We start from the raw sequence: 27,152 nt of genomic DNA, 5'->3' as shown, positions 1-27,152 counted from the left end.
CGAGCCTCGATCGGAGCGTTGAATTCTTCATGTGATGAAGCCATCCAGCTGGCTTATGAACGGTCGGTGGTTCTACCCAGGTGCCCACCCGTGTTGAATAATGCACGAAGGGGCATCTTGGGTCTTCCTCCACCATCAAAGCTGGAAAGTGGCCATATGACCTATAACTGTGTCGGTTAAACCCAACAAAATGAAATAATCAAAAGTCCTGATTACGTTACAGTTAATGAACGATTATAAAGTAAACGCCTGTTACGTGGTTTCATCGTCACAGAAAATATGACAATGTTGTTTTGAAAATACAAAAAGATGTGTACTTTGGTTCGAAAATTGATATTGTTATGGTAACAAAATGTTTTCTATATTTCAAATATCATTCCTAGTTGTTATTTCAGTGAGTCATTCAAAGTATCTAGAAGAAATTTATTTGAAAGTGAATGCTAGGACGGCTTAGAGACTCCTTATATCTGCGACTAAATAACTCTACTTTTAGCACAACAAGATGGCAAACATATGCATTGCTTACTATTTATGCTGACGCAAGGTATCCTAGTACTGAAAAAAATGGACAATTTGTCTTTTTGGTGTCCCTTTTTGTTCGAATAAAAGTTTGGTAAACTTTCAGATAGGCGACAAAATTCTTTCACGTATTTTATACATGTAATGCACTATGTCAAATGAAGCTTATCCCTGTTACAAGAAAGTTAGTATAAATATAATTTCAGACATAGAAAACAGTTTTGTTAACGTGAGTTTCAAGAGAGCACGTCTAGCGTTCCCAATATTTCTTAACTTTGTACTTTACACCTAGGGAATTATCATACGAACACTTTTCGTAAAGCGTAACCTAAAATTCTAATCACGGTTTGCAAAGACAGTAAAAATTTACTTATCAATATGAATTAGTATTTACAAGCAATTGTGGTATGTAAAGCAAATGCATTTGCCTATAGATTGGTATGTAATTAATTCCCAAAGCTGGGATTTTCGGTTTATCTGAAGTTATGCAACTGCTGTTTCTATCAAAATAGGATATGCGGGATCTTTGATATGGTTTACATGTTTTGTATGGCAATAAACTGGCATAAGATGAGTATATAATCTTGGGTAGATTTATATTTGGCACATTATGGAATGATTGATTATTTCATGGCACATTACTGGATGATTGATTATTTCAGGGTTCTAAGATATTGTGCAACATCAGAGAATTTGAAATTGTCTGACATTTTATAGTTTTTGATACAGGGCTCAAGTAATAAGGATCGGATATTTGTGAGTTATCTAAACAGATGTTCAAAGCAAATCGCTGGCGATTCTGTGCGATTCATAAACACTTATGTGCAATTTAGTGATTAAAGTTAGATTTTTTCTGTGACACTGGGGTCTGTATTTATGACAGAACCCGAACTTGTAAAATATTTATTCTGGATTTGTAAACATTTTAACATTTTATGTGTCTGAAGAAAGTTTGATTTTATTTAGAATTCGTTGAATCGCCACAGGAGAAATATTTACACACTAGGATTTCAAATAAAATACACTTTTCAAAGATCCTTGATTTAACTTTAAAACGGTAAAAACGGTCTATATAAATTTCTTTATAGTAAAATAAAATGTCCTTAAAGTTTTGCTATCAAACGCATGTTATTTAAATGATGTCATTTCTAAAGGCAACATATTAGAAAACACAAATACAAAGATGGAAGATTAAGAAATGCATTGAACATGTTGAATAGTGTGTGATGTTACTTCTATTGTTTGAATATAGAATGCTTGTGGACATGAACTAAACATATTTCGATATGGAAATGAAGCGTGTTTGCACATTTTATATCCTGGTATGCACTATTGACATTTTAAACTGTTATTGTAAGTATTGTTTGTCTTCTTGCTCTTTGTTTCATAATTCCACTTTACCTTTACTTTTAATAATTTATCTTCAGGTTATATAGATATGTATCACTGAAAAGGTTGCACATGTCTGAGTAAGAATGTAGTATATTTTAACAGCTTAAAATACTCAAAATGTTTTTATGATTATGTTAATTCTCATTTTTGATAGGTTGGTAAAATGTCAGTTTAAAGTACAAGCGTTCTCAGTGCAAAATGGTGCAGCCAAAATGCAAATATATTGCATTTTATCAACTGAAATGCTTAATCACAATAGCAAATGCTCACAAAAAGTATTTACTTTATACGGATTTATTTATTGAATTTATTAATTATATAATTTAGACGGCTACAGTAAAATATTGTCTAGCTGGATTGACCTAGCTTTAACTGTTTAAACACGGCACAGAAGATGCATAGCGTCTAGGTCGCTGTTAACCGATTGTGCCTTTATAAGTTAGTAATCGAATAAGACTACTGATCAAAGGTACAGTTACGCAATACAATTTCACGGTAACAAATGAAATTTCTACGTTTTGAGCAAAATATTTAGTAACCTGTGTTTTGCTCTGTTTGTCAATAAATACAAGACAATGCCGTTTATATAATACATCTTTCTAGAGATTTTCAATGGTGGTAACTCATAACTCGAATTATTCCAGCTTTTAAATTTGTCGTAAAAGCGATTTTGATAGAGTTGTTCTGTTTGAAGAGTCAGTGTCACACTTATGTGTGACTAGTCATTTAAATGTGTTTCTCTTGCTGCCCTGTCTTCTGGAAAGGCATCCAATACAGGAGCAGCGTTGTGTTTCATGTGCCATGCCTTTTGTTTCCATTGCTTGTGGTAGAGATTCACCTTTATTTACCCTGGCCCGTGACTTTGGAACATGGTGGGGTAGTGAGGTTGGGTGCGCACCATTAACCGGTGTAAGCTCCAGTGGTGTTTCTGCCACTGACCATTCTAAGGCTGTGCCCCACTGTGCTGTTTGTCCTCGTGTGTTTGCTTTGTATGTGTGTATATGTGTTGGTAGTGTGCATTATGAGTTTAAATTTGGGGAGGTTGCATTTTTGAACGGTGCTTTCCATGTTTAATATTTATCTTTGTTTTTGAGTTTGTTCAAACTCTAAATTTGATCTGCATGGAGCCGTCTTATTTCTGTTTGGTTTGAATGTGTGTCTCAATTTGAGGAGTATCGTACGCAAACCATAGAACACTATCTGAAAGGTCCTGGTCACACTGGAGTTCAAAAGTCTTGTAAGATCTTGTCGAGCTCATAGCTGCGACTGTTTTGATCAGTATTATTTTCATTTGGCAGGCAAAATGACCTCAATGACACAGAGTGTTGTCACAGGACACTGGTCCCTATCTCAAAGGACAAGGTCACACTAAGTGAGTCAATTGACTTGTCCGATATAGTTGGGGCTGTAGCTTTGACCTGTTTGAAGCACTGTTTTAAATTGACTGCAATATTTTAGTCATTTGGTTGATGTGTCAGCAAATAATGGGCTCGAAATTGTTGCTCTTTGAGCATCAACATTCTAGACAATGCCTTAGTATGTTACACATGACAAACCAATCAATTGTCTGGCTAAGTGTTACGACAATTGATATTGTTTGCATGTACAAAACGTGATTCAAGGCAATTTAAGTTTCTCCTATGGATAAGAAAATGCAATTGGGGTATATAATTACATTGTATATTCCTTCAAGTCTCATAACCATCAAATTACCTCACATTAACAAGAATGAGTGTCGTTAAATACATTACAAAAAGCTCGTTCGCCATTCTCCTTTCATAACCTGTCATTATATTTCACAATATCATGCCATATATGGCCCAGTTGACATTTAGTTGAATTATCTTCTGTTCAGTTTAACGGTAGGGTGGATTATGTTGGGAGAAGCAAATATAGATATCGTATCACCTTTTCTATGGCGACCAACAATGAAAAGTTAATCAAAGAAAGATAAAAAAACGTGCAATAATTTCAAAGACGTTTGGGCATACAAAGGTTTATTCGATATGATTATGGTTTGACCTGTACGTGTAAGTCTCTTGCAAACTACCGTGCTTTAACATGATTTTAGTGTTACGGAATAGATATAGAAGATGTATGTGCGAATAATGTGCGTAAATTGTATAATTAAACAGGATTATCTACATAATTCGTACGTAATGCTTACCCTGTCGCTTTTGACTTACCTTCTAATATTTTTGTTGTGTTTAACGTCGCACCAACACAGTTATATTTCATATGGCCACTTTCCAGCGTTGATGGTAAAGGAAGACACCAGACAATTCTTCATTTTGACGTGAATACTTATTGCAAATTGTATTAATTTTATTGATCAATGTTATTTTTAATTTCTCCGAGTTATTTCTATTTAATATCATGTCTTTTTAATATCTTAAAAAATAAATATGTTTATTATAAAAGGCATTTATATTTCCTGAATATGGCAAAGTATCTAGAAGAAATATAGTGTTTTTCCATCCGTCCTTTTTGTGTTTAAGACCTTTATCATACTCTGTGAGCGTAAAGAACAAGTTTCATGAGCACAGGTCGCCGCATTCGTTTTTTTTCATAAGGCATTTTCTTCTTCCACTGTTTAAGCATTTCTAAAATTAAACAAAATTTAAAAAATAGGGGTACTTTATTTAACATATAATATCCCACACAATGCTACAAGGATTTCAGGTATTACAGGTTAAATGAATACAAGGTAATATCGGTAGTATGTAAGCATAAATGTTACATAAAAATCGTTCATGTCTACATGTTGACATAATTACCCCATGCACATTTTTTCAATGGAATAAACGTACTTAAATTTAGTTAAGAATTTAAAAATATTTTACTGCTTCAATGACACACAAAACTGCTTCAAAATGAAAAGAAAAACAAAACGTTGGGGTCACCGAGCATCTAAGAGATATATTTAGAAAGAAAACCTTTAAAAACTGATTAATTTTGATATTTTTAGCTTTTTTTGTTTCAATTTATACTTACTAGATAACATAAAGTGCTATAATGAAAACTATTATTTCAGTTGTAGCTTATCTTTATATTTACCTGTTAGAAAAATAACAGAAACAAGCCTTAAATAGATATTTGAAATTACCGACCCTTACCACTTTCGTGTATTTTACGTGAGATTAATGCAGATGCCCGTCAAAAGTAAGTAGGCATATTTTGATGATTTAGCATTTATTTTCGGCATACATTTTGTTAGGAAGAAATATTCAAATAAGCATTTTCCATAATGGCGGATATCCTGAAATAAAATGCTTGTACATCTTTAATTTAGAACATGTAAGATAAATATTGAAATTTAACTTAACAATAATCTAACACCCTGTAGGTACGCGTAAGATATTTTCAATGGGAATACACTGTAGCAGACACTTCTGTTTCGAGTATACGAGTATAAATACTGTTATCTGATCACGATTAACGTTTTCCCCACAGTACACTTATTGTGTCAAGTTCCTATAAATGCGTTATTCCTTGCTGACAGTACACTTATTGTGTCAAGTTCCTATAAATGCGTTATTCCTTGCTGACAGTACACTTATTGTGTCAAGTTCCTATAAATGCGTTATTCCTTGCTGACTAAATTATTAAATCAACCGCCACGGGTGATATCAGTGACGTACATCATTTACCTTTCATATATAAAAATGAATATTGGATAACTTCTGTTAGCTAAAAGTGTGTGCTATAATTATGTAACTGGTTCCACGAGATAATTTATTAGTGAAGAATGTGACAAGTGTATAGCAACATTTTCTTGTTATGGAAAAAGAAGCTTCTATTTACTTTAGACCTAATTAAATGGTGTTACAAAAAAGGGGAGACACTTCCTACATATTAAATATAATTGAACATAAGGCATATAATTGTAAGTATTCCCAATTGTGCAATATTTTACAAGTTCATGTGTATGAAATGTCTTCCTGACTCCATGAATAAATCAACCAGCATGAAAGATAAAAGTGGCACGTCATTTAAAGTTTCCCTGTATTTTTATTATTCGATGTTGTTAAATTGCTGATTAATAATTTAACTTTTCGCACCAAATGTTCTCAAACTGAAGAAAAGCTATATTTGTATACATATTTAAATTTCTTTACGTTTTTGTTAGATGTTAATTTTCCTTCCGTTTAAACCTCTTTGATATCATTGAAGTGTTAGAATGCTGTCAGTATATGTATCTAACTTGAACTGGTTTTGTTTCGTCAGTTACCCATTTTTCAATTTTTTTTTCTCGGTCTGACGAAAGTTGTAAGTTTGTCCAACCAAATGTCAGGCAGTCTGTGCAGCACTTTTGCGAAGCCTTTTGTTATCTATAACGGACTTTTGAGCATAAGAGATGGGTGCTAATTTATACATCTCTACTTGTTTTATGGTATATGCTTAACTAAAATATACTTGCTGCAGGACTGGCATTCTGAGGTTCATTTGTGGTGCATGTTTGTTTCCTTTTCTTTTACAATAATCTCATGAAAACAAAAGCTATCTGGTAAGCCTTAGACTTAATCTGTTCATTGTATATAATCAATGGCAGACAGTGTCCAAAGGCATTCACATGAAATCTAAAAACCTGAATGATTTGGAAAAAAAACTTCTTATTATTCATTTACAGTAAAAAACATCCTTGTAAGTGATGTTGCATTCTTATTATTTATTTACAGTAAAAAAACATCCGTGTAAGCGATGTTGCATTTTTCTTCACAAATAATCAAAAAGAACCAAAACTATCCAATAAGGACTGCACGTAAACGATGACAGGCAGTGAGAAAGCATGCATTTTGAAAGAAAAAGAAAATTGGTCTTCTGGTTTATAGTAAGCATTCCTCAGGTGTCACTTTCTTTCCATTATTTTATAAATTGAATAGCAGCAATAACAGCAACCATCAGTGCTTTAAGCGCTTTGATTTATAGTAATCGCATGAGCATACTCAGTAAACCCAAGTTTACTATTGTTTTGCTTGGTTGCATTCTATTATTCTAATATAGGATCTTCTTGAAGAGGTTATCAAATATCACAACAGTAGTCTTCAAGAGCTGCGTACTGGCCATTAAAAGTCTCTTCGTAATTGCATCCACTGTGCTACTTTTAAACATTAAAAAAAGACATGAAGATTTCTTAGTTACTGCTGACATTTTTTTCTTGATGAATATTTCATTTGAAAACCTAAACACGACGGGTATTGGAAACCTACAATATTTCATTTCTTGAAAATATCTTTCTGTTGAGGAATAAGGCATGCTTCCTCTACGTTATAACATTTGCCGAATCCCAAGGGATTGGATGGTGCTATATCACGACACGTATCCTAACGGATTCTGCAGATGTTACAACAGGAAACAAGCATGAGTTAACGATATTCTAGCATACAAAGTAAAATGTCTCGTTACAATGAATACTAAAATGATTTCCTCTCAAACATTTTCAGTTCTGCGTTATGGGGCTGTGATACATTTACGTTCATATTTCAGAAAGTGTTTTAACAGCACGTGATCTGTTTTACGTATCTTTAGAATGATAGTACCGTAACGGTAGTAGCTGTTTAATAATTGAATGTAAGGCATCTAAAATCGCTTCATAGATTCAGTTTGTTATAAGCACTTGAATGTCATTACAATTCTATATGTCATATATAGAAAAAGGATACGGGTAGACTTCCCGGAAGCACAGAGTACCCCAAACACAGCCAGACGGGTGACTTCAAAAATCCAACAAAAAAGTACCTTTTAATTATATAAAAATACAAAAATAGATAAGTGTATTCAAAGGGATGGGTGTTGGGAGAAGTAGAAATAAGCAAGGATGAATAATTAAAGTCATATTCAACACTTGATCTCGACGTTAAGGACGTATGCTAGAATTAGGTGCGAAAATTTTCCCAATAACAGAATTTCTTCAAACTTTGGATATTGAAGGACAATCATCTAAGAAACAAAAACAAATGCAATAAAAATCATAGGTCACCGGTATCGAGAAAGAGTCATCTGCCCTTGAAAACGGCATTTCCCCCAAAAATGACGTTTTCAAGGGCAGATAACTCTTTTTCGAATCCGGTGACCTATGATTTTTATTGCATTTTTTTATTTCTTAGATGATTGTCCTTCAATATCCAAAGTTTAAAGAAATTCTTTTATTGGGAAAATTTTCGCCCATCTCATATACAGGGAATTCTAGCGTACGCCTTTAAATAACGTATACTTAAACACATCTAGACGTCGCACGGTTTACGAAGCAAATATACCAAGTTGAACGCTGTATTATTTTCTACACAGGCGCATGTTTTCGAAGAATGATCAGTGTTTTAGTGTTATCAGCATTTATTGCAATCATAGAAATTATTCTGAAAGAGCCTCATACAATAACACAGTCAGCAATAAGTGCACGGCTTTACTTTGATTATGACTAGAATTTCAGGTTGCCTCTCATTCTGCTGATACATAGTTGCGGATCAATCCCCCTGGGTGTATGATGGTTATTTGTATAACTAGATTTTATCTATATGATTTAGAGCGATATATCATCACGTGCTTTCTTATTCGTGCAGTTTCTTCCTATTAATGAAGAGATTTCCCCTCAAGAAATAAATATTTAACAATATATGCATTGGGTAAAGTACGCAAATTATCGCGTTATCTCTGGAAAGAAGTACTTTGCTATAATATTTAAATAATAAATTTGACTATGAGAGCATTTAAATCAATCAATCATTTAATATTTTATTGTTAAGGTTATTTGTTCATCATTAATAAGGAAAAGAATTGTGCCATATTTTTATTTATGCACAACAATGTCAATTTCAAGCAATGGCGTTTAAGACTGAATTGAACGTATATAAATACTACGAAAATAACCTTTTAAATCAATAAACTTGTACTGATAGCTATAAAAGTGGTTATTCTTCAGTTCCCCTAAGAAACGACTTTAATAAATTTCATGTTGTCAGATGATCGTTTAGTCTAAATTGCCAAGAGATTATTAAGGCGGAAATTACATGTCAATTTAAGTAAAGCTACGTATCTTTGTAAATTGAAATCCGTTAAATAAATTAGGTTTCCCATTAATGGCCGTTGCGTTACTGAAAGTAAAATGTTAACTTGTGTTGAGTGAAGTCTTGATAATAGCGGGATATCCAATCTTACGATTTCATTAAGTATTTATAAGAATGTTGTCATAAGATCACAGAAAACCTCCTACGTAAATGGAAAATGTGGCAATGCTAGATGCGTTCCTTCTAAATCTAAAAACATTTTTTTGTAGAAAAAGTAAATGTATTGAAGAAATACAACTACTTATGACTTTAGAAACGCTAAGCTCTTCTAGAATACCGTGTTCAATCTGATTCTTCTCGCACGTAGCAAACAATAAATATGACTGATTGGATATTAGATACCCAGAAACATGCAAATAGACTACGATTGGTCTGTTAACTGTTTACTGTTTACTAGTATAGTTTTATCTATTTGGTTCAGTGTAGGATGAAAATATATTTTACTATGTGAAAACCAAATAAGATATTTTTCACAAGCTAAGGCCACAAGGGAAAATATGAGATCTAGTACTCGTATTCACGAATGGATGATGTTTTGATCCTTTTTGTAGTGAAACACGCATTCTTTAATTAAATTAAATGTCTTTTCATTTTTTTTACCAATTGTCATCCATTTCGTCGTTCGTACTTAATTTGATATTTTCTACTTTGAAATATGTTTCTCTCGGATATTGCAGTAGTTTAATGAAACCCATGTCAGAAAGGCTTTGGGGGTTGGGTTGGGGGGTGGGGGGATGGGTGTCTTGAAACTTTAAACCCTTCTCAGAAAGCCATTTTTCTTCTATAATATTTTGTAGGTAAGGGTTTGCGCATTTTATTTCCTGATGAACAGAAACAGTCAAACCAAGTCTGCTATTATATAGCTGTGTTGCCTTCTATGCTTCCAAAGGTTTTTTTCATAGATTTTATTCAGTACAAAACTGTTGCACCTTAATGAATCATTCTCAAACTTCCACTTGAAGAATAAATAAAATGTATGAAGTATGTTCAGTTGTGATAAGTACATTATTCATTTGTGCATAAAACTATGAATGTTAAGTTTTAACGGTTGGAAAGGTTGAACTAATCCTGCCGTTCGTTTTATGTGGCAGGACAAATGCACAATTTTAAGTTTGGTAAAGGTTCCTCCGGTGGGTACAATTAATGTTATGGTTTTTACAGTTCTACTTAATATCAAAATTCATGCTGGCATTTATAATACATTTGTACTTAAAATCATAAAACCAGTTACCTATAGCATAATGATTGATCTTGCGTACTCAATTTTCATTTGATTTTGTTCATCAATGAGTTTTTAAAAACAAATATGAATTTCGTGCTGGAACAATTGCTTGTATGTTAGAGTATGGGCACACTGAAGTATGAAATATGGTTATTTTTTTCGCAAAACTACTTTGTTTTAACTTTGTCTGGTTGCAGTCTATGCTTCCAATGGCTCTTCGAAAGTGCGTTTTGCCATCACAACACCAGTCTTTACGTGATGTGTAACAGTGTTGTTATTATAGAGGCATTAGGGATCACGGGGTCGATTCAATATTCTTTTACGATAGAAGCTGGAACGTTAGAGATATTGCACTTTTGAACCTCTCATGAAAAGACTACTTCAGACCCATTCTGCTATATTTTAATTGGTTGCAGTCCCTGCTTCTGGGGGATCTTCTTCTAGATTTATTTATCGTTGACAGCGTACAAATAATACAGTTGTATATCACTGCGGGAAATGTTAAGACATTTCAAAATGAATAATAGATATGCAAAAAGTGCAAAAAGCGGTATCAGAAAGTCCCTGTTGTAATATTAAACCATTACCTGTTCTTGAAATATCATCATAGCGGAATAAGAACACGTTTAATTGATGGGGTGATACATTTTATAACAAACAAAATAGGACACATTTAACACGTTCAGTACGGTAATGAAAGGTGGCCTAGATCCTTACGTATTCTTATTTAATTACTCCAAAGCATATTTTTTTTTATTTTTCCCGAGTCAGAATACGCCAAACAAAATTTAAGTCTTCTAAACAGGTACATATTTTGTTCAAATTACATTCTGTATTTATAGTTCACCGAAATCATGTAGACATTGGAGAGGAATTTCGGAAACATATGGACGCTTTCTGTTATATTTTAAAATTTCTTTTTAGTGTTTAAAATATACTGTCTTCATCAGAAAAACCAATGTCAAGTCAGGTGATTGTAAAACTGTAAAACATAATTATAAGTCAACGGTGAAAGTTTCGAAAGTCGCAAAGATGAAAGTCCTCCCATCGGCTCAACTACACTGGTTCTCAGCTTGCATATGCAATTGCTCGCACAGAAAATAAGGTAAAAAGGTCACAATAGGATTCGATGTAGGCTTCGGTCTTTTTTATGTTATGAAGCAAAATCAACTCATAATACTGAGCCGCCGAGGTGGGCCTGAATAATAGGCCACGAGATGAAAGATTGTTGACATCACAGGAATTTCATTTCAGTGGAAAGGAGAGATTGGAAATTTTGAAGTGTTTACGTATCACCGTACGACTGTGACTTGTAGAAAAACTATTGAAAAATCGCAAAATTATACCTAATTTCATTCTGTGCATATGTGATAGAATAATGGTATTGGAAAGAAGACACCTTTTTCGTTGTCAAAACAGTAAAATCATGTTAGGATTGTTTTATTATAACTTTGTTGCCATTCAACATTGTAACATTATACGTGAAGAATCCGGATATGTTAATATATAATCATCTACAGATATCGTAATATTTGATATTGAAATTGCAAATGTAAAAAAAAAAATACTGCGTTATAGCCTGCTAATAATTTGTTTTTTAAAGTTTGCTTTACGCAGAATTATTCGTTAACATACACTGCTGTATGAACATACACTGCTGTATGTTTCTATTATTTAGATGCTTTCTTGAAATTGGATCTTTGCCATTATACGGAACAGTGTTCCACGGCCTTAATCAATAGATCAACAATTTAATTTTCGTTACAACTACAAATGAATCACTAGAAATCAGTTCGCACTGAAAGTTGATGAAATTGTAAAGAACTGTTCCCGCCTACATGCTACACACTTACTTTTTAACATCGTCACATTCTGCCTTTCTTGAACATAAATAAAGTATGATAACGTTCCAACAGCTACAACAATATTCGTAAGTATGTCTTTATAGCTGAGACCTGTCTTTGATTTTCTATTTGATAATAGACATTTCTATAATAAAATGTGACAAGGTTAAGTCCCCATTTCTAGGAAGCATAGATAACTGTCACTCTTCTATATTCATGTCATATGACAACTTGGTATTTCGTATGCATATAAATCTTCTCAAGAAAGCGTTTTGTATTACAAAATGACAAATGACAGTCTTTCGAAAAGTGACTACCAAGTAGCTTTTTCATGATTGTATATTTAATTTTTCTGCTGTCAGCAAATTTTTTCCCGAAGGATATTTTCGTATCTATAATGATATCTCTTATGCCTACCAAGAAATAATAGGAAACTGTCGTTTAAAAATGAAATATTATTACAAAGCACGTATTGATTTTAAAGATAGTATGACATTGTAAAGTTCTATTCATTTTTACACTGAAATGAAGGCATTCTATTCAAAATAAGACAGGTTAAAATTGTCCGGCTACATCTTACAAATTCTGGGACTGATATATAACTTAAACGTACATAAGAATGCATAAGAAGTTTTTGAAGGTTGGTATAAATATGATACCTATTAGTATATATTAATAAGAAATTTCTGGACTGTTAAGATTTACATCCTGTTCCATATGTCCCTGTTATACTAATATTAATATTTAGACGGATAAAAGAACATTTACTATGTGTTCTTTATACAAAACTGTCGAAGCAATCTTTTCCGATATAACAGTTTTTTTGACAGTAATACCGTGTTTTATATAACATAATTTTCAGCTTTTATTGCTTTCTCAGCTAAAGCGACCGACTACCGTTCTTGTACGAGGCAACTAATTATAATCAACACTAATTATATTCAAATTGTTACATAATTGATATTATATTAGTTTTGTGAACATAATACCGATGGGACTTTAGAACATGACAATAAAATATGGTGTTGCTATGAGAGAATCAGTATGATAATCAGTGTATGGGAAACATAAACACATTAGAGCGAACTTGCAATAACCACTAGCCTATTAAATGTCTAAACATTCAATGTTGGCAATACCATTAATTATTCGAAGCGGTGTTTACCTAACATTTACTGTCTGAACAGCTAACGGTGTAGACCCTGATCAGCCTGATCTTGGTTTGCACTGGTCGCAAAGGCAGTATCACTTGCCGCCAACAGGCTAAAGGTTAAATAGATAATACATTATAATGTATACAGAGGATGTGAGACACATTTTGATAAACTAATTTGAAACTCTAAGTTCAATCGCTACAATTTTAGCTAATTTTTAAATCGATTATGGCTAGTACATCTTGTCTAATTATTCAGCGTTTCAAACGAAATGTATGAAATTAAATACTTGGACAAAAAGGTCATATGCGCCGAAGAAAAAGTAAAATTGATAAAGTAGTGGAAATCCGTTTACAAATTAATAAAGACACAAAACTCCTCAAGAAATTTTTTATAATTTCAAACCTGGTAATGTTGCTAATATAGTTGTTAAAGTAATGTCTAGAGGGTAATAATCTCTCACTGGTTGTATCCGGTTCGAGTGTAAAATGTTTTAGCGGTTACGAGGCTCTGCTTGGAATTTGGCTTTTGTTCTTGTAAGTATTTGGTACTCACCCACATGGAACTTGATTGTCTACGGATGTTGTTGTGTTGTCTTTGGTCTTTGCTTCCTGGAAATCCGCTCTAACCCTTTTATTTTGATAATGAGTTAGTAAATAAATACGTAAAGTAAAATAATTTTCATGCGCGTTTTCGTTATTGAAATGCACAATGCAGTCATAATAATGTTGATTTCAGATGACAACAACTACGTCAGTTCTAATTTGTAGGTCAATATTTTAAATTTTATCAAGAATTTGTAACATAGTTACCAACGTCCCTCGCCTAGGGACATTTTCACAAAACATATTGCATGCCAATACAACATAGTCTAAGTAATAGGGCAACATACTAACAATGTAAATAAATCAAAACTATATATCATATAATTCATGAAGACATTATGAAGTTTGAAACTGTCGGGAAATCTATAATTGGTGAATGCGTTTAAATGGTAATATCTGTATTTTAAAGATTTAATGTGATTCTATTTTTAAATTGATAAGGAAAATAAATAAAAATGTGATGAAAATTTTATCATATTTAATGGAGGTAACTATTAAACGAATGAAATGCATGACACTGATATGATACTAAAATAACAATTACACACCAGACTAAGTTAATTGTACTGTTGATACAGTGCTGCACTACATATCAGCCTCATGTGTTGCAGCCATAGTAATGCTGCATTTACCTATATATGAGCCGTGCCATGGGAAAACCAACATAGTGGGTGTGCGACCAGCATGGATCCAGACCAGCCTGCGCATCCGCGCAGTCTGGTCAGGATCCATGCTGTTCGCTAACACTTTCTCCAATTCCAATAGGCTTTAAATGCTGGTCGCACACACACTATGCTGGTTTTCTCATGGCGCGGCTCATATACCATTAACTTATAACTTGTGCCTGGTTTTGCATTCTACAAGGCAGCAATTGTTTACTGCTTTTAATATCTATCGATACAAATCGTCTTACTTAAAACATAATTTCATTTTTAAAATAGTGGGGAAAACTGATGTATTGTACTTTATCATATGAAAGGGGAGTAATCTCATATACAAAAAAAAAAGAAAGTTAACTCAGGTGTCTGTGACCTTGACCTTAGCACATGACGCAATGTCTTGTAATGATGAATATTTATGCCAAGTTATTTGAATATACACCAATGCATAAATAAGTTTACAAACAAGACATAAAAAGTTCGATTGTGAATATATATTAGATACTTCAAAAAATTCTTCAATTGGCCTACCGATGATATCTGCTGTTTTTGAATCACATTTTTGAACGGGTATAACGGTAGAACTGTATTACATCAATGTTCGCTTCTATTCCAAAAAAACAAAAACAAAAATAAAACAAAAAAAAAAAAACCAAAAAAAAAAAGACGTTTTCCAACACTCCCAAAGTTTTGAACGTGCGTTGCTATTATAAACTTTGTTGTTTATAGTTAATTATATAGCTTTAGTATCGCCATACTGATGACTGAGCCTCAAATTGCATTTAACATAATGAATTATTCTTCTTTCACTGGAATTTATTCCGATTTTAGTATGTAGTGTGCCATATTAACCTAATCTCATGTGGCATAATTGATCATGAATATTAAATGTTTATTACTTTTCGAATTAATAACTATCATAAAAACGTTTTATTGCCTTGAATTAAGAATATTGCCGCATCGAAGTATTAAATGTGCTCATTTAATAATTAATGCTGACCATATCGATGACAAATGCAGTTGTGTTCATTACACATTGAAGGTTTTTAGCTATCATTTTAAAAATATGGTAAATTTGTTATGCACACCTATTAACAAGTTGCGTTGTCATAAGGCTCATACTATCATTGCATTTGATGTCTATAATACAGAACAATTGCATGGTGCAATTTGACTGTAAATCAGCTTAGAAATGGATATAAAGGGTTCACATTAAGAAGTCTGTTGATGAAATGAAATGTAAAGCTACGGAAAATAGTTATCCAGAAAAATACGGTTCTCTCTCATATTCATACCGTCAGTTGTATCGCAGTTTTGTGCATTTCAAATAGCTTCTTTCGATTAAATGATTTTGAAGAGAATATTCCATGTTTTCAGCGAGCAGATTGTTAATCGAATTGACTTGCGTTTTTGGGTTGTTAAAATAACTAATTCAAATTTTAATTTTTACCGTAATATATAACCTTTTTACACACGTTGAAATAATATGTATAAAATGTATTTGGATATATTACTGGAAGTATAAAACAAGTAACGAATTCATCAGGATACAATCTATAAACATTTGAAAAATATGACGTAGAAAGGAGTATGCTCAACTTACCAATATCACTTCATAATCTGATAGATTTTTTAGATGATTCCCATCTCGATTTTGACAAGCCTTCATCGATATGTGCTATGTACGAATGTGTGACGTCATGATATCATGCCATTGGACGTATGCGTGTCATGATATGCTGAACTGTCTGATATTTCGGTTGTTATAGAGAAATGTGATCTTGATATGATGACCTCTTTTTTGGGACGCATATTTTCATCTGCAAACATGTTTCATGAAATCTAATTTTATCGATTTACTTTTTCGCTGTATCTTATCTGTATGAATTAACGACTGAAAATAGGTTTGAAATCGGCGGGAGTGCATTTGAGAAAAAATACTAGCTACGTATATGCACATTAGACATTCTGTTCTAAATCATTATCCAATTAAAATCAATGTCAGTAATACAAACTAGGATGCGGTCCTGGATTTCCTTTATTTCTGCTACATAATTTCAGATTGTTATAACTGTTATTTCACACATTAAATTGGTGCTTTAAGTCTTGTATCATTTCTGAGCATATAGATCACTTTGAAATCGCGAGTGTTTAATTGCGAAAACGGTCAATTTCAGTTTCAGTTTTTCAATTATTGTGTGAGGTCCTGAATTGACGATGCAACAAACCCACATTTTAAAATCAAGACACATAGTCATATAATCAAAATTACAAAACAGATATGTGTATTATTTCAGATATACATGTATTTGGATTTTTGACGCCGCCTTTAATTTAATATTGACAAGAATTTTGAGTTTGCACTGAACTGAATACTTGAAAATAAAACAGTTATCTTCAGTTGTCACCAGTTGGTACACATCTAGGGCAAACTCTATGCAAGACTAGTGGATTGATGGATAGTGTATCACAACCGCTTTCCTGTTCGAATTTGCACATATATGTCGAGATTTGGTAACAGTTATTGGTAATACACTTCTCCCCGTATCCATTGGTCTAAGGCAAACGGTCACTAAGTTCGTGATCAAAGTGGTACAGATCTCTCTATGGCCAGTTTTGTTAGACTGTGTTCAGATTCATCATCGTAACGTTATACGTCAGTTACCTTGATATGTGTATATGAGCCATGCCATGAGAAAACCAACATAGTGGGTTTGCGACTAGCATGGATCCAGACCAGCCTGCGCATCCGCGCAGTCTGGTCAGGATCCATGTTGTTCGCTTTCAAAGTCTATTGCAATTAGAGAAACTGTTAGTGAACAGCATGGATCCTGATCAGACAGCACGGATGCGCAGGCTGGTCTGGATCTATGCTGGTCACAAAGCCACTATGTTGGTTTTCCCATGGCATGGCTCATATATAGTTTTACACATTTTCCAAACGGTGTTAGGTTTTATATTTATTTATTTGAAAAAAAGTTCAATTAGATGTTATAAATATTGTTAATCGTGCCAGTGCAATCAGTAATAAATACTACACTTACACTTAAAATAAATAACTAGGCGACGTGTCTTGATCACATTGCACCACAAACCTGATGATGACATGTTGTTCAGACTTGTTGCTCTGTTGGTATCACATCTATGAACATTGTACTTGGATATAGTGATTTATGGTAGGCTCTTTTGTTAACCGTAATTAGTGTGGCGTTGTCCTAATTTAAACGAAAAATATAAGTTTTATGGGATTGGTTTTAGTTAAAGATGTCTCTGTTTTTCTACTTAGTATCTAATGCTTCTTTTCTTAAGACGGACCAACTATGTCGATCCAAACGAGATAAACGATACTGTTTTATATTCATATCAAATGACAATATTTAGTATGCATATTGATCTTCTTATGCAACCGTTTGTCCTACTTTATATTCATACCAAACATAAAGCCAGCCATTTGCATACCAAATAGACTTTTTAGTGCATATTCTAAGTATACTTATTCGTTGCCTTCAACATGTGATTTCCCAAAGATATTTTAGTCCAGTTTAAGATATGCATATACAATGTACAACAATTTTACTAAGCACATTTTTCGTAAAGAATGTCAAAGAAACCTCTCGGCGATTTCCTAGTCAACGAGATAACAAAAAAGTTGAACATTCATTATATATGCTGTGTTATTCATTGAACTGAAAGGGGAAGTATTACGTACGTCCCCACCAAGTTGTTAATATAAACCTTTTTGCAAAAACATTAAAGTTTTGAATACATATGCGTATTTTTGCTATATTTGCAAATGCAGCAAATATGTGATTTCAAACGTTGTCGTCTGCAGAATCTATATGATGTTTTATCAGAATTGGATGTATGGAATTGTAGTCGTGATTTACATTTGAAATAAACTGGTATCGGAAAAATCTATAGACTTCAGAAACCATTCATATGGGAAATCGTAACTTACGTAACTCGGGTATTTCATTAAGATGGAATGTACGGGACGATAGACACGATTTTACATAATTTGTATTGAAATAAACCGGTGTTGAATAAATCTACAGATGACGCCTTGCTGGACTATTGATCTGTGGAAGTGCTAGATATTCAGTATTTTTATCTTTAAGCTATTCTGTTAAAATATAATATTATAAGTTATCTGATCAAATGCGATTTTGCGTTGCGAAGTATTGAAACGCAATTCAACGATAAACATAGAAGATGTTTAGTTTTATTCAGATGTTTTAAGATAGCAAAATTTTGAATGCATTATAATAACACTTCAAATATGTGTTCGAAATTTGTCAATATTTGATTTTATTTTGAGAAGGTTTGATTTCATTTTGAAAAGTGTTTAATCGCTACTAAAGAACTGTTTACACTATGCGTTTACAAATAATATACACTTTTAAAGGGTTTGTGGAACAATATGGTTTGAAAACAGTGTAATGTGTCATACAGGTTTTCCTTTTAAATTGTCAAAGAAAAGAACTTTAAACTTTGCTATTAAACGCGAGTGAAGTCACTCTTGAAGGGAATAAATACTGGGAGACGGATCTAAAATATACAAATAAAAATACGAAAAAAATAAAAGCTGTGTGCGACTGTTTATATGTAAGGATATTATATTCTAACATGTTGAAATGAGTTTAAATATTTCGCTATGGATCTTCGTCGCATCTTTGCAGTTTATATCTGGATATGTGTGAAAGATACTATTTACAGTTATGGTAAGTACTCAATGTATTAGTTGATCCTCATGTCCATGGCAGTAATAAGTAGCGTAGGACAGGACAAAAAGCGAAAATCGAAAAAGAAAGCATTTAATGAAGGTGCTGTATGTAGACATACTTAATGTAGGCACAAAGGGTCGTTGAAAAACTTCAAGAAATTCAACTTTAGCATACCTGAACGTTAATTGTAAATAGTAAATGCAAACAGAAACTCCGTAAATGTTATATAGGCTATAAATTACATGTATATAATTACAGAATTGTTCCAATGTGCATGTGATTTCCCAAATGTATTCATGCATTATACCAAGATAAACAGAAACAACAGAGGTTTACAAGCGCATGCATCATCCGAAGATTAAAAAAGTATATTTTGTGTATTGCATATTGCTACTATTTGTTCAGTTTTAGTATTATACCAAACATGGTGCATCAATTTCACTTAACCAAACTCCTAACGCCACCTTTATAGTTGACACTATTTTAAGTTAGTGCTTCTTTATATGTTAATAATTATATATTTCGTTAAACTTGAATATCAAAAGCTTGCAGAATAACTAATACAGCAGGTAAAACTAATTCGAATTATTCCGTATCTGTTTTGCGAAAAATTATTGCCACATACTGAATGTGCACGTTTTTATATTACATAAGACAACTAGCTCTTGCTCAGTCAAAATTATTTCTTCATTTCGTGGAATTTTTGTTGCTTACTATAGGAATCCACCCTTTCAAATATTAGTTAATTATTATTAAAACTGCTTGAAATAGTAGAATGCTGCATTTATTTATTGTTCATTTCACAAGTCTAACAGCATTCTTACAGTGTATTTTGACCGTCAGTTGAAAACTATTTTGAGAAATTTCCACTTGCGTGATGCAATTGTGTAAATAATTGGATCGTTTTTATCTTAATATAAACAGTAGCATGTAGCGTGGATGAATATCTTCGAATTGACCTATTTATTTTTCGGCGAATGCCGTTATAAGAACGAATTCACGACCTTGACCGACCCATGCCACGTGACTTCAGTTTGCAAATCAAACTACTTGATAACGCATTATAGATAATTTATCAAAATGAAAGATTTATGCAACACTCTGTCTGATTGGACGAGAGTGTCAATTTATTTCACTCTGCTGATTGTGCTACGCTGAGTGAAATGTAGACAAAGCGTTTATCCTAAACGACGCTGTTCACAGTTTTAAAGCTAACTTTCGCTCAGTATATTTGGCAAGAATACTGATATATCTCAAAATGATAAATAAGTTTAATAAATATGATAAAAACCTGTTCAAATTCCAACATATATCAAATTAAAGAAAGAGCTGAATACGGTCTGCGTATCACATGAATAAGGGTGTGATAAGAGTCTTCTATGTAGAGAAGTGCTTTTTAAAAGATTTTCCTTGTTACATTTGTCGTCTGTATATGAAAAAGGTTTCTTGCTTTTGTGACTTATTCAGATTGCATATTAAAATGAGTACTTGTTTGCTTTGATATATTTGTTATAAATTATTTAACTGATTTATTAGATATGAATATTTTTCTTTAGTATGGTATGCAAATATTGAACCCAGTTGAAATCTGTTTTATTATTATGCTATATAATGACTGAATCTCATTACATTAAAACGAAGGTACGCTGCATACAGTTTATCTAGAGATATGACTACGGTCAAACTTTGCTTATGAAACAGAAATATTGAAATAATTACATGTACAGTTGTATGTTTTGCTTGACCTTCACTTTTTTATAGGTGTGACGTCATTGTCCAAAGATTCATGAATAGCGAATATGCATTTGTTAAAGCGGGATCAGTTGGCCTATTTTAGGGGCCGCTAAAGCTAAACATAAAAAATCCTTTAATTGTATTTTTCTCATGTATTCTCATCAAACTTGATTTGTAACATCTTTATTAGGCCCGCAGGCAACTTTGTTCAGTTGGGACATTTGACCCCTTTTAGGGGCTGCTAGAGCTAAGACTAGAAATGCCTTAAGACAGCGTCTCATGAACAGCTTGATGGATCTTTGTCATACTTGGTCTGGAGCATCATTATAAGGTCCTCTTCCAAATTTATTTATATAGGAACTTTGGCCCTATTAGGGACCACTATAGCTAAAAGTAAATATGCCTTTCTTCGCATTAACCACTAAAATGTAATGGATTTTTTTATCAAACTTGGTGTGTAACAATATCGTAAGATCTCTGCTATTTTGTTACAAATGGGGATAGGGACCAATTTAGCTAAAAATATAAAAACTTTTAATGACCTCTTCTCATGAACCGCTTGATGAATCTTCCTCAAACTACTGCTGTAATTATTCGTCTAAGGATAAACGAAACGAAACAAAATTGCAACCCTACGAAACCTTTGTGAAAAATTAAAAGAGAGCCATTTAAATTATTAAAGTGCGGTGTTTAGTTTTGCAGTTTGAAAAATGTTAGATGAAAGATGAATGTTAGATGAAAATTTCATAACTTTCTTTCCTTTTTACAATTCGTCGACCATCTTTTTTAAAGTTATTTCTTGTTTAGGAATATATCTGTAAGGCGGATTATATTAGTGTAATATTTTAGTACCGTAGAGTCTGTGTTTTCTTATTTTTATTTGGTAGGCATTGTATTACTTCAAATTTGAATTTGACTGTTTGTTTTGTCTCGTTTTATTTTCCACAGAAATTTCATGGGGAGGATTACTTAGAACATGTGGGTGGAGGGATGGTGGTGGGGGGCTTCTTTGCCTAGATTGAAACGTCCCTGACTGAATCACTTGCCTCTCACCAATGTGGGTTAGAATCCCCGATTTGTGTGAAGAGCTCTTTCACGTCAGGAAGCTATCCAGCTGTCTTATGAAGCTCTGTTTCTACAATGGTGCCCGCCTGAGGTGACATGATGCCCGTGGTTTAGGGGTGTACCTGGAATAATAGAAAAACAACTCAAAAAGAGAAGAGCGTTTAATCACCTACAATATTCAAAAGTTTTAGACATGTGCTGCTGTCAGACTTTAGACCTTGTTTAAAATTTGAAACTTTATTCTTTGTAGTATCATAATTGGTTAACGTTTTCTGGACTGACAAAAAGTATTATTTGATTCATCAATAATAATATAAATTAACCATTTATTTACACTATACATGTATTTGTTTTTTCCTGAAATGTAATTATAATAACAAGTGAACCTTAAAATACTGGTTAATTTTAGAAACTTCTTTACTTAATCAATTAAGTTGTGAAATTGCAAGTTATCTAGTCATGTCATTTTATTAATCCACCTTCCTTTCCGATCGGTGGACTGAAATAAAAAAAAACTATACCAGCATTATCTATGTTATTCCTAACGTTATGTATCTGTATTTATGTGGCTACTGGTATTTGATCAAAATTGGATGAATGGAATCGCAGACCTGATTTACATTGAAATATTAGAAAACCATTATCAGAATATTATCATATTCATGTAACTTGGATATACATTCAAACTAGTTTATTTTAATACAAAGCTATGATTTCCGAATATTTAGATAGACTTATTGAGTAATTAATAATCTCTCATATCGATCTTGTAACCTTAGTGAATTTTTGATTTTCTGTTACCTTAAATCTAGATACATATTTTGTAAATTACTAAAAACGACGAGTTCTTATGTTGTAAAATGCTGATCTGATCGCAATATTAATATTAACGTCGAAACCATTTGGCCCTGTTTTGATATTTAAAGATTGCTAAGAGTTATGTCAGTTATAAATATATTTCAAATAATATTATGTGATTTTATTTACTTTAAGAAGGTTTGTTTTCTTTTGCTACTAAAGTAATCTTTACACAGTGCGTTAACAAAAATTCTTTTTAAAAGGTTTTTAAGGTACTTACTAGTCTTTCAACACATGAAGATTGTTAGTTTGTTTACATTTTAGGTGGCAGTCAGTAAATTTTCGTAAAATTACTTATTTTTGAATGGCGTTCCGGCATTTATCGGACAATAATGTAGCTCATTTGAGCACCTGACTTTCCATTCATACCGTAGAATGTCGAAATTGTATGCGAACAATACGTAATCGAACGAAACTTTCCAAATATCATTAGCAGGGGTGGTATAGTACGTCATCAACAGGTGCGCACAACACTTCCCGATGCGTTTTTTTTGTGTCAAAACATCTCGATTCGGTGAGTAAACTTGCGATTATTACATTGATAACTAACAGCTTCGGAAATGACATATAGTCGAAAGTACCCGCACATGCGTCTAGTTTATCATTTACGTTTGCATTTTTCAAGAAAGCCTTCCGTTTAAGAGAACATTCGTGCACAATGCACTTCATGGAAACACTTCCCTATTCACCACAACATATTATGTCGCATAACAAAGAGTTTACAGGCATTTCTGATCAATCCAAGCATTGACGAGTGTTCTTTTATGGTAAACAGATGTCAGTGATACCTTGATTAGTCATTGGAATCTTAACTTTCCGAAAAATCAGTAAACTAAAATTTCGCCTTCCCGGTTCACCAACTGAATTGATGTCCTTCCCGGCTCACCAATTTCTAGCATGACTAACATCAGGCTGGTGCTCATGTAAATGTGATCACGCTTGCCCGGAAGTTCTATTAACTCGAATAATTAATTGTCAGAGCGCTTGCACTAGATGGTCCGTAAACTTCATTTAAGCATTTGAAGATAATATTGAAAGAACGAGGCATATCTTGAACATATGTTGTATACTATAAACGTGCATATGTATGATATAATTATGTTCTATCATGTCCTTATATTTGTTATTTTAGGTACATGAAAGATGAAAAAGGAACAAAACTTCTAGTCTGCATCAATGGAATTGTCAATATATGTCAAAAAGGATTGCTGAGTGATCGACATGCAAGACATAATTGACGTATTATATTTTCCAAAAGCTGTACGACATAATATTTGAGAATTGGAGAACATCTTCTAACGACCGCAGACAAGGATTTCAACGCTCAACTAGGTCTTCGTACCAAACTTTGTCATGACTATGTCTGTTGCTGTTTGAAGGTATGGATATAAATGACTGATTTAATTTCAATAATGTTACAGTAGATAAACCTTATTAAGGGGTAAAGTTAGATAGGCACTTCGACACATGATATTATAAATAGAAAGTATTTTGGAAACCATTAGTTAACTTGTTACTCTAATTATTTTTTCATGATAACTATATATGGCGTGTCATCGAAAATAGACGAGTATGATGGCTTTGATTTCGAACTTGAGTTCAAGGCAAGACTCGATGAGACAAATAAGAATATGCATTGATAATATGCTAAGTAAAGCAAAATTATATAGTTAAATTATTATCATGTGTTGTTTTTAAAGGAGCAACCTTTTAATATATTTTTAAAGGTATAAAGTCGCACCAATTCAGTTTAGTTTTTAATAATATGCTACTATTTAATTTTGTTTAACCTTTCAGGGCCCCGTGATCATCACAATTGCTCGGGAAAAATGAGAAACTACTGTATCGCGCCAACGAAAAGTTCTTATTAAGGAGTTTAAGATGTGCGCAGGGAAAGACCAAGAGTGACTGCAACCGAATTATAATAACCACGTAGTAGAATAGGACATCAATTGAATCTACACTAGAAAGCGGTTCAGGATTTAACATTTGACAAATGTTCAGATTTTGCTTGCAAATCTTAGTGCACCCAATTACATGTTAAATCTTGAAGTGTGCTTGAACGGTGGTAGAACAATTTTACTTGCAATGTAAATTATTTTGCTTTTCTTAAACTGTTTAGTTGTTGAAAATGTTGTTGTCTAAAAGATTATTTAAAATAGGAAATTTCACTGATTTTTTATTTAAACCCTTACACAGTGGAAGCCTTTGTGACATAAACATACGGACATACACTTTCAAGACATAGCCACATCTTCCTTTTTATCAGCTAATGTTATATATTTACACAAATCAACGAAAGTAGATTTATTACTTGAATGTAGCAATTCTAAATTTTATACACATTTATACAAGTATAATGATAACGTTTCATTAACTTTGGATGTAATTCTTTATAACTCAACATTTAAAAAAAATGAAACTCACCTTAAGTTTCATTAGGATCGCATATCTGACAAATTCTTTCCACATTGTATGCTTTAATTTTCTCCGATCAAGAAGTAGTGTACATCTCTATGTCACATATTCTTAACAATTGGAAATATTCAGACACGACAGAAAGACATGAAGAGGAGATGCATTGCCTAAACTTCAAAATCAACAAAAATCAGAATATAATAACTCTTGAAACCATTAAACTGGAAAATGTTGAGGTTTTGCGCAACTACACTAATTATATCTCAGAAATTTCATTAAAAACACACAAAAATTGATAAAGTAGCAATGTAGTATAATCTGTGAACGTTCATTGACCGAAACATAGAGATAACAAAAATATTTACATTATTGTGTTTTACCCGTTATGAGCATTAGTGTCAACTACATTTCATACAAAGTTTAATATTGCTGTTGCCTTTCATCAAAATCTGTCATGTTATTTAGAATAAAGGAGAGGCATGACAAGACTCTATGACTTCAACACAGTCAGACAAAACAAAACATGTTTCAATAAAACATAAAATTGCTTGAAGTCACGCAAAATCACATTAAATTCCGTCTAAAAAGCTGTTCATGGCTAAATATTGTACGGTAGTGGTCACACGTAACACTGAAACGGTGTCTGCACATATTGCCAGTGAGTGAACCTCAAACAACGACTACTTTTGTGGTCTTCATTTCTGACTTTTTCACAAACATTCAGAACAAGCGGGTATTGTTCTTTCTACAATTCTGATTTTTTTGACGTGTCATTTTATTCCCGAGAAATGCATGAATTACTATATGCAGTTTATGTTCATCTGTCTACGGATATCATACTGCTGAACCCCAAGTGTTTAGCTTCATAATTTAATTCTGATAAACAGAACATCACAGGTGTTTCTGTTGTGATCTGAAAAAGAAAGAGTAAATCTGTCATAATATAGTCATTGAAAGTAAATTAAGCACTGTTTTTACTGACATAAACGTTCATTGCTAAATACTAGTTTTGCTGGTATTGCAACCGAAGTACCATGCGTCAAAATAAATTGAAGACTACATATAATTAAGTCAAACACGATGCCACACGGGCGGTGAGCCGGGAAGTGCATCGTTTTACCTGGTGAACCGGGAAGGCGAAATTTTATATTACTGATTTCGTTGAAACTATAGATTCCAATAATTAATTAAGGTATCACTGACCTCTGTTTGCCATAAAAGAACACCCGTCAAGGCATTTAGTCATTAGAAATGCATGAAAACTCTTTTTATGCGATATAATATGGTGTGGTGAATGGGGAAGTGTTTCCATGAAGTGCATTGTGCTCGAATGTTCTCTTAAACGTAAGGCTTTCTTGAAAAATGCAAAAGTCAGTGATAAACTAGAGGCACATGCGGGTACTTTAGACTATATGTCATTTCCAAATCTATTCGTTACCAATGAAATAATTGCAAGTTTACTCACCGAATCGAGTTGTTTTGACATAAAAAAGCCGCATCGGGAAGTGTTGCGCGCACCTGTTGATGACGTACTATACCACTCCTGATTAGGGGTCTCCTAACTTAATTTGCCAAATATGAGGATTTAAACGTTTCTATTGAAACGAGTGTTTTTAAAGATAACAAGCTGCTTTACACTGAAAATTTTTGAGAAAATAAACTTACATAAGGAAAGGTAAATTTTCAGTGACTGTTTATAAGTGTCAGTATAAGTGTCAATATTTGAGTACTCGAAAGAATGTAATACGCGTGGCAATCAATTTACCCTCTGGATATTTATCGCATCTTGACTATTTATGTATGGATTTTGTCAAATAATGAAAACTACATATAAATTACCATTACACAGGTTCATTTGATAGAAACAACTATATTTAGGGGCAACACAAACGGA

The 27,152-nt window shown here is 32.9% G+C and overlaps 1 protein-coding gene across 4 annotated transcripts in view; it reads left to right on the top strand.

Annotated features, from left to right (window-relative positions):
* Window positions 1-27,152, top strand: part of LOC123551089 (zwei Ig domain protein zig-8-like) — a 242,932-nt gene that overhangs the window by 170,278 nt on the left and 45,502 nt on the right. The window contains exon 1 of one of the 4 annotated variants that reach the window (XM_045339779.2): window positions 18,466-19,180. The exons of the other annotated variants lie outside the window; for them this stretch is intronic. Coding sequence (XP_045195714.1) covers window positions 19,114-19,180 — 67 coding nt within the window. The 5' untranslated portion in view covers window positions 18,466-19,113. Of the gene's footprint in view, window positions 1-18,465; window positions 19,181-27,152 lie in introns of those variants that run through there. 4 annotated transcript variants of the gene reach the window in all.

This window comes from Mercenaria mercenaria, chromosome 4 (genome assembly GCF_021730395.1).
Source record: "Mercenaria mercenaria strain notata chromosome 4, MADL_Memer_1, whole genome shotgun sequence".
In the NCBI taxonomy this organism is placed as follows: domain Eukaryota; kingdom Metazoa; phylum Mollusca; class Bivalvia; order Venerida; family Veneridae; genus Mercenaria; species Mercenaria mercenaria.
The sequence above is the reverse complement of the archived record's forward strand: the minus strand, read 5'-3'. Positions and strand labels throughout refer to the sequence as shown.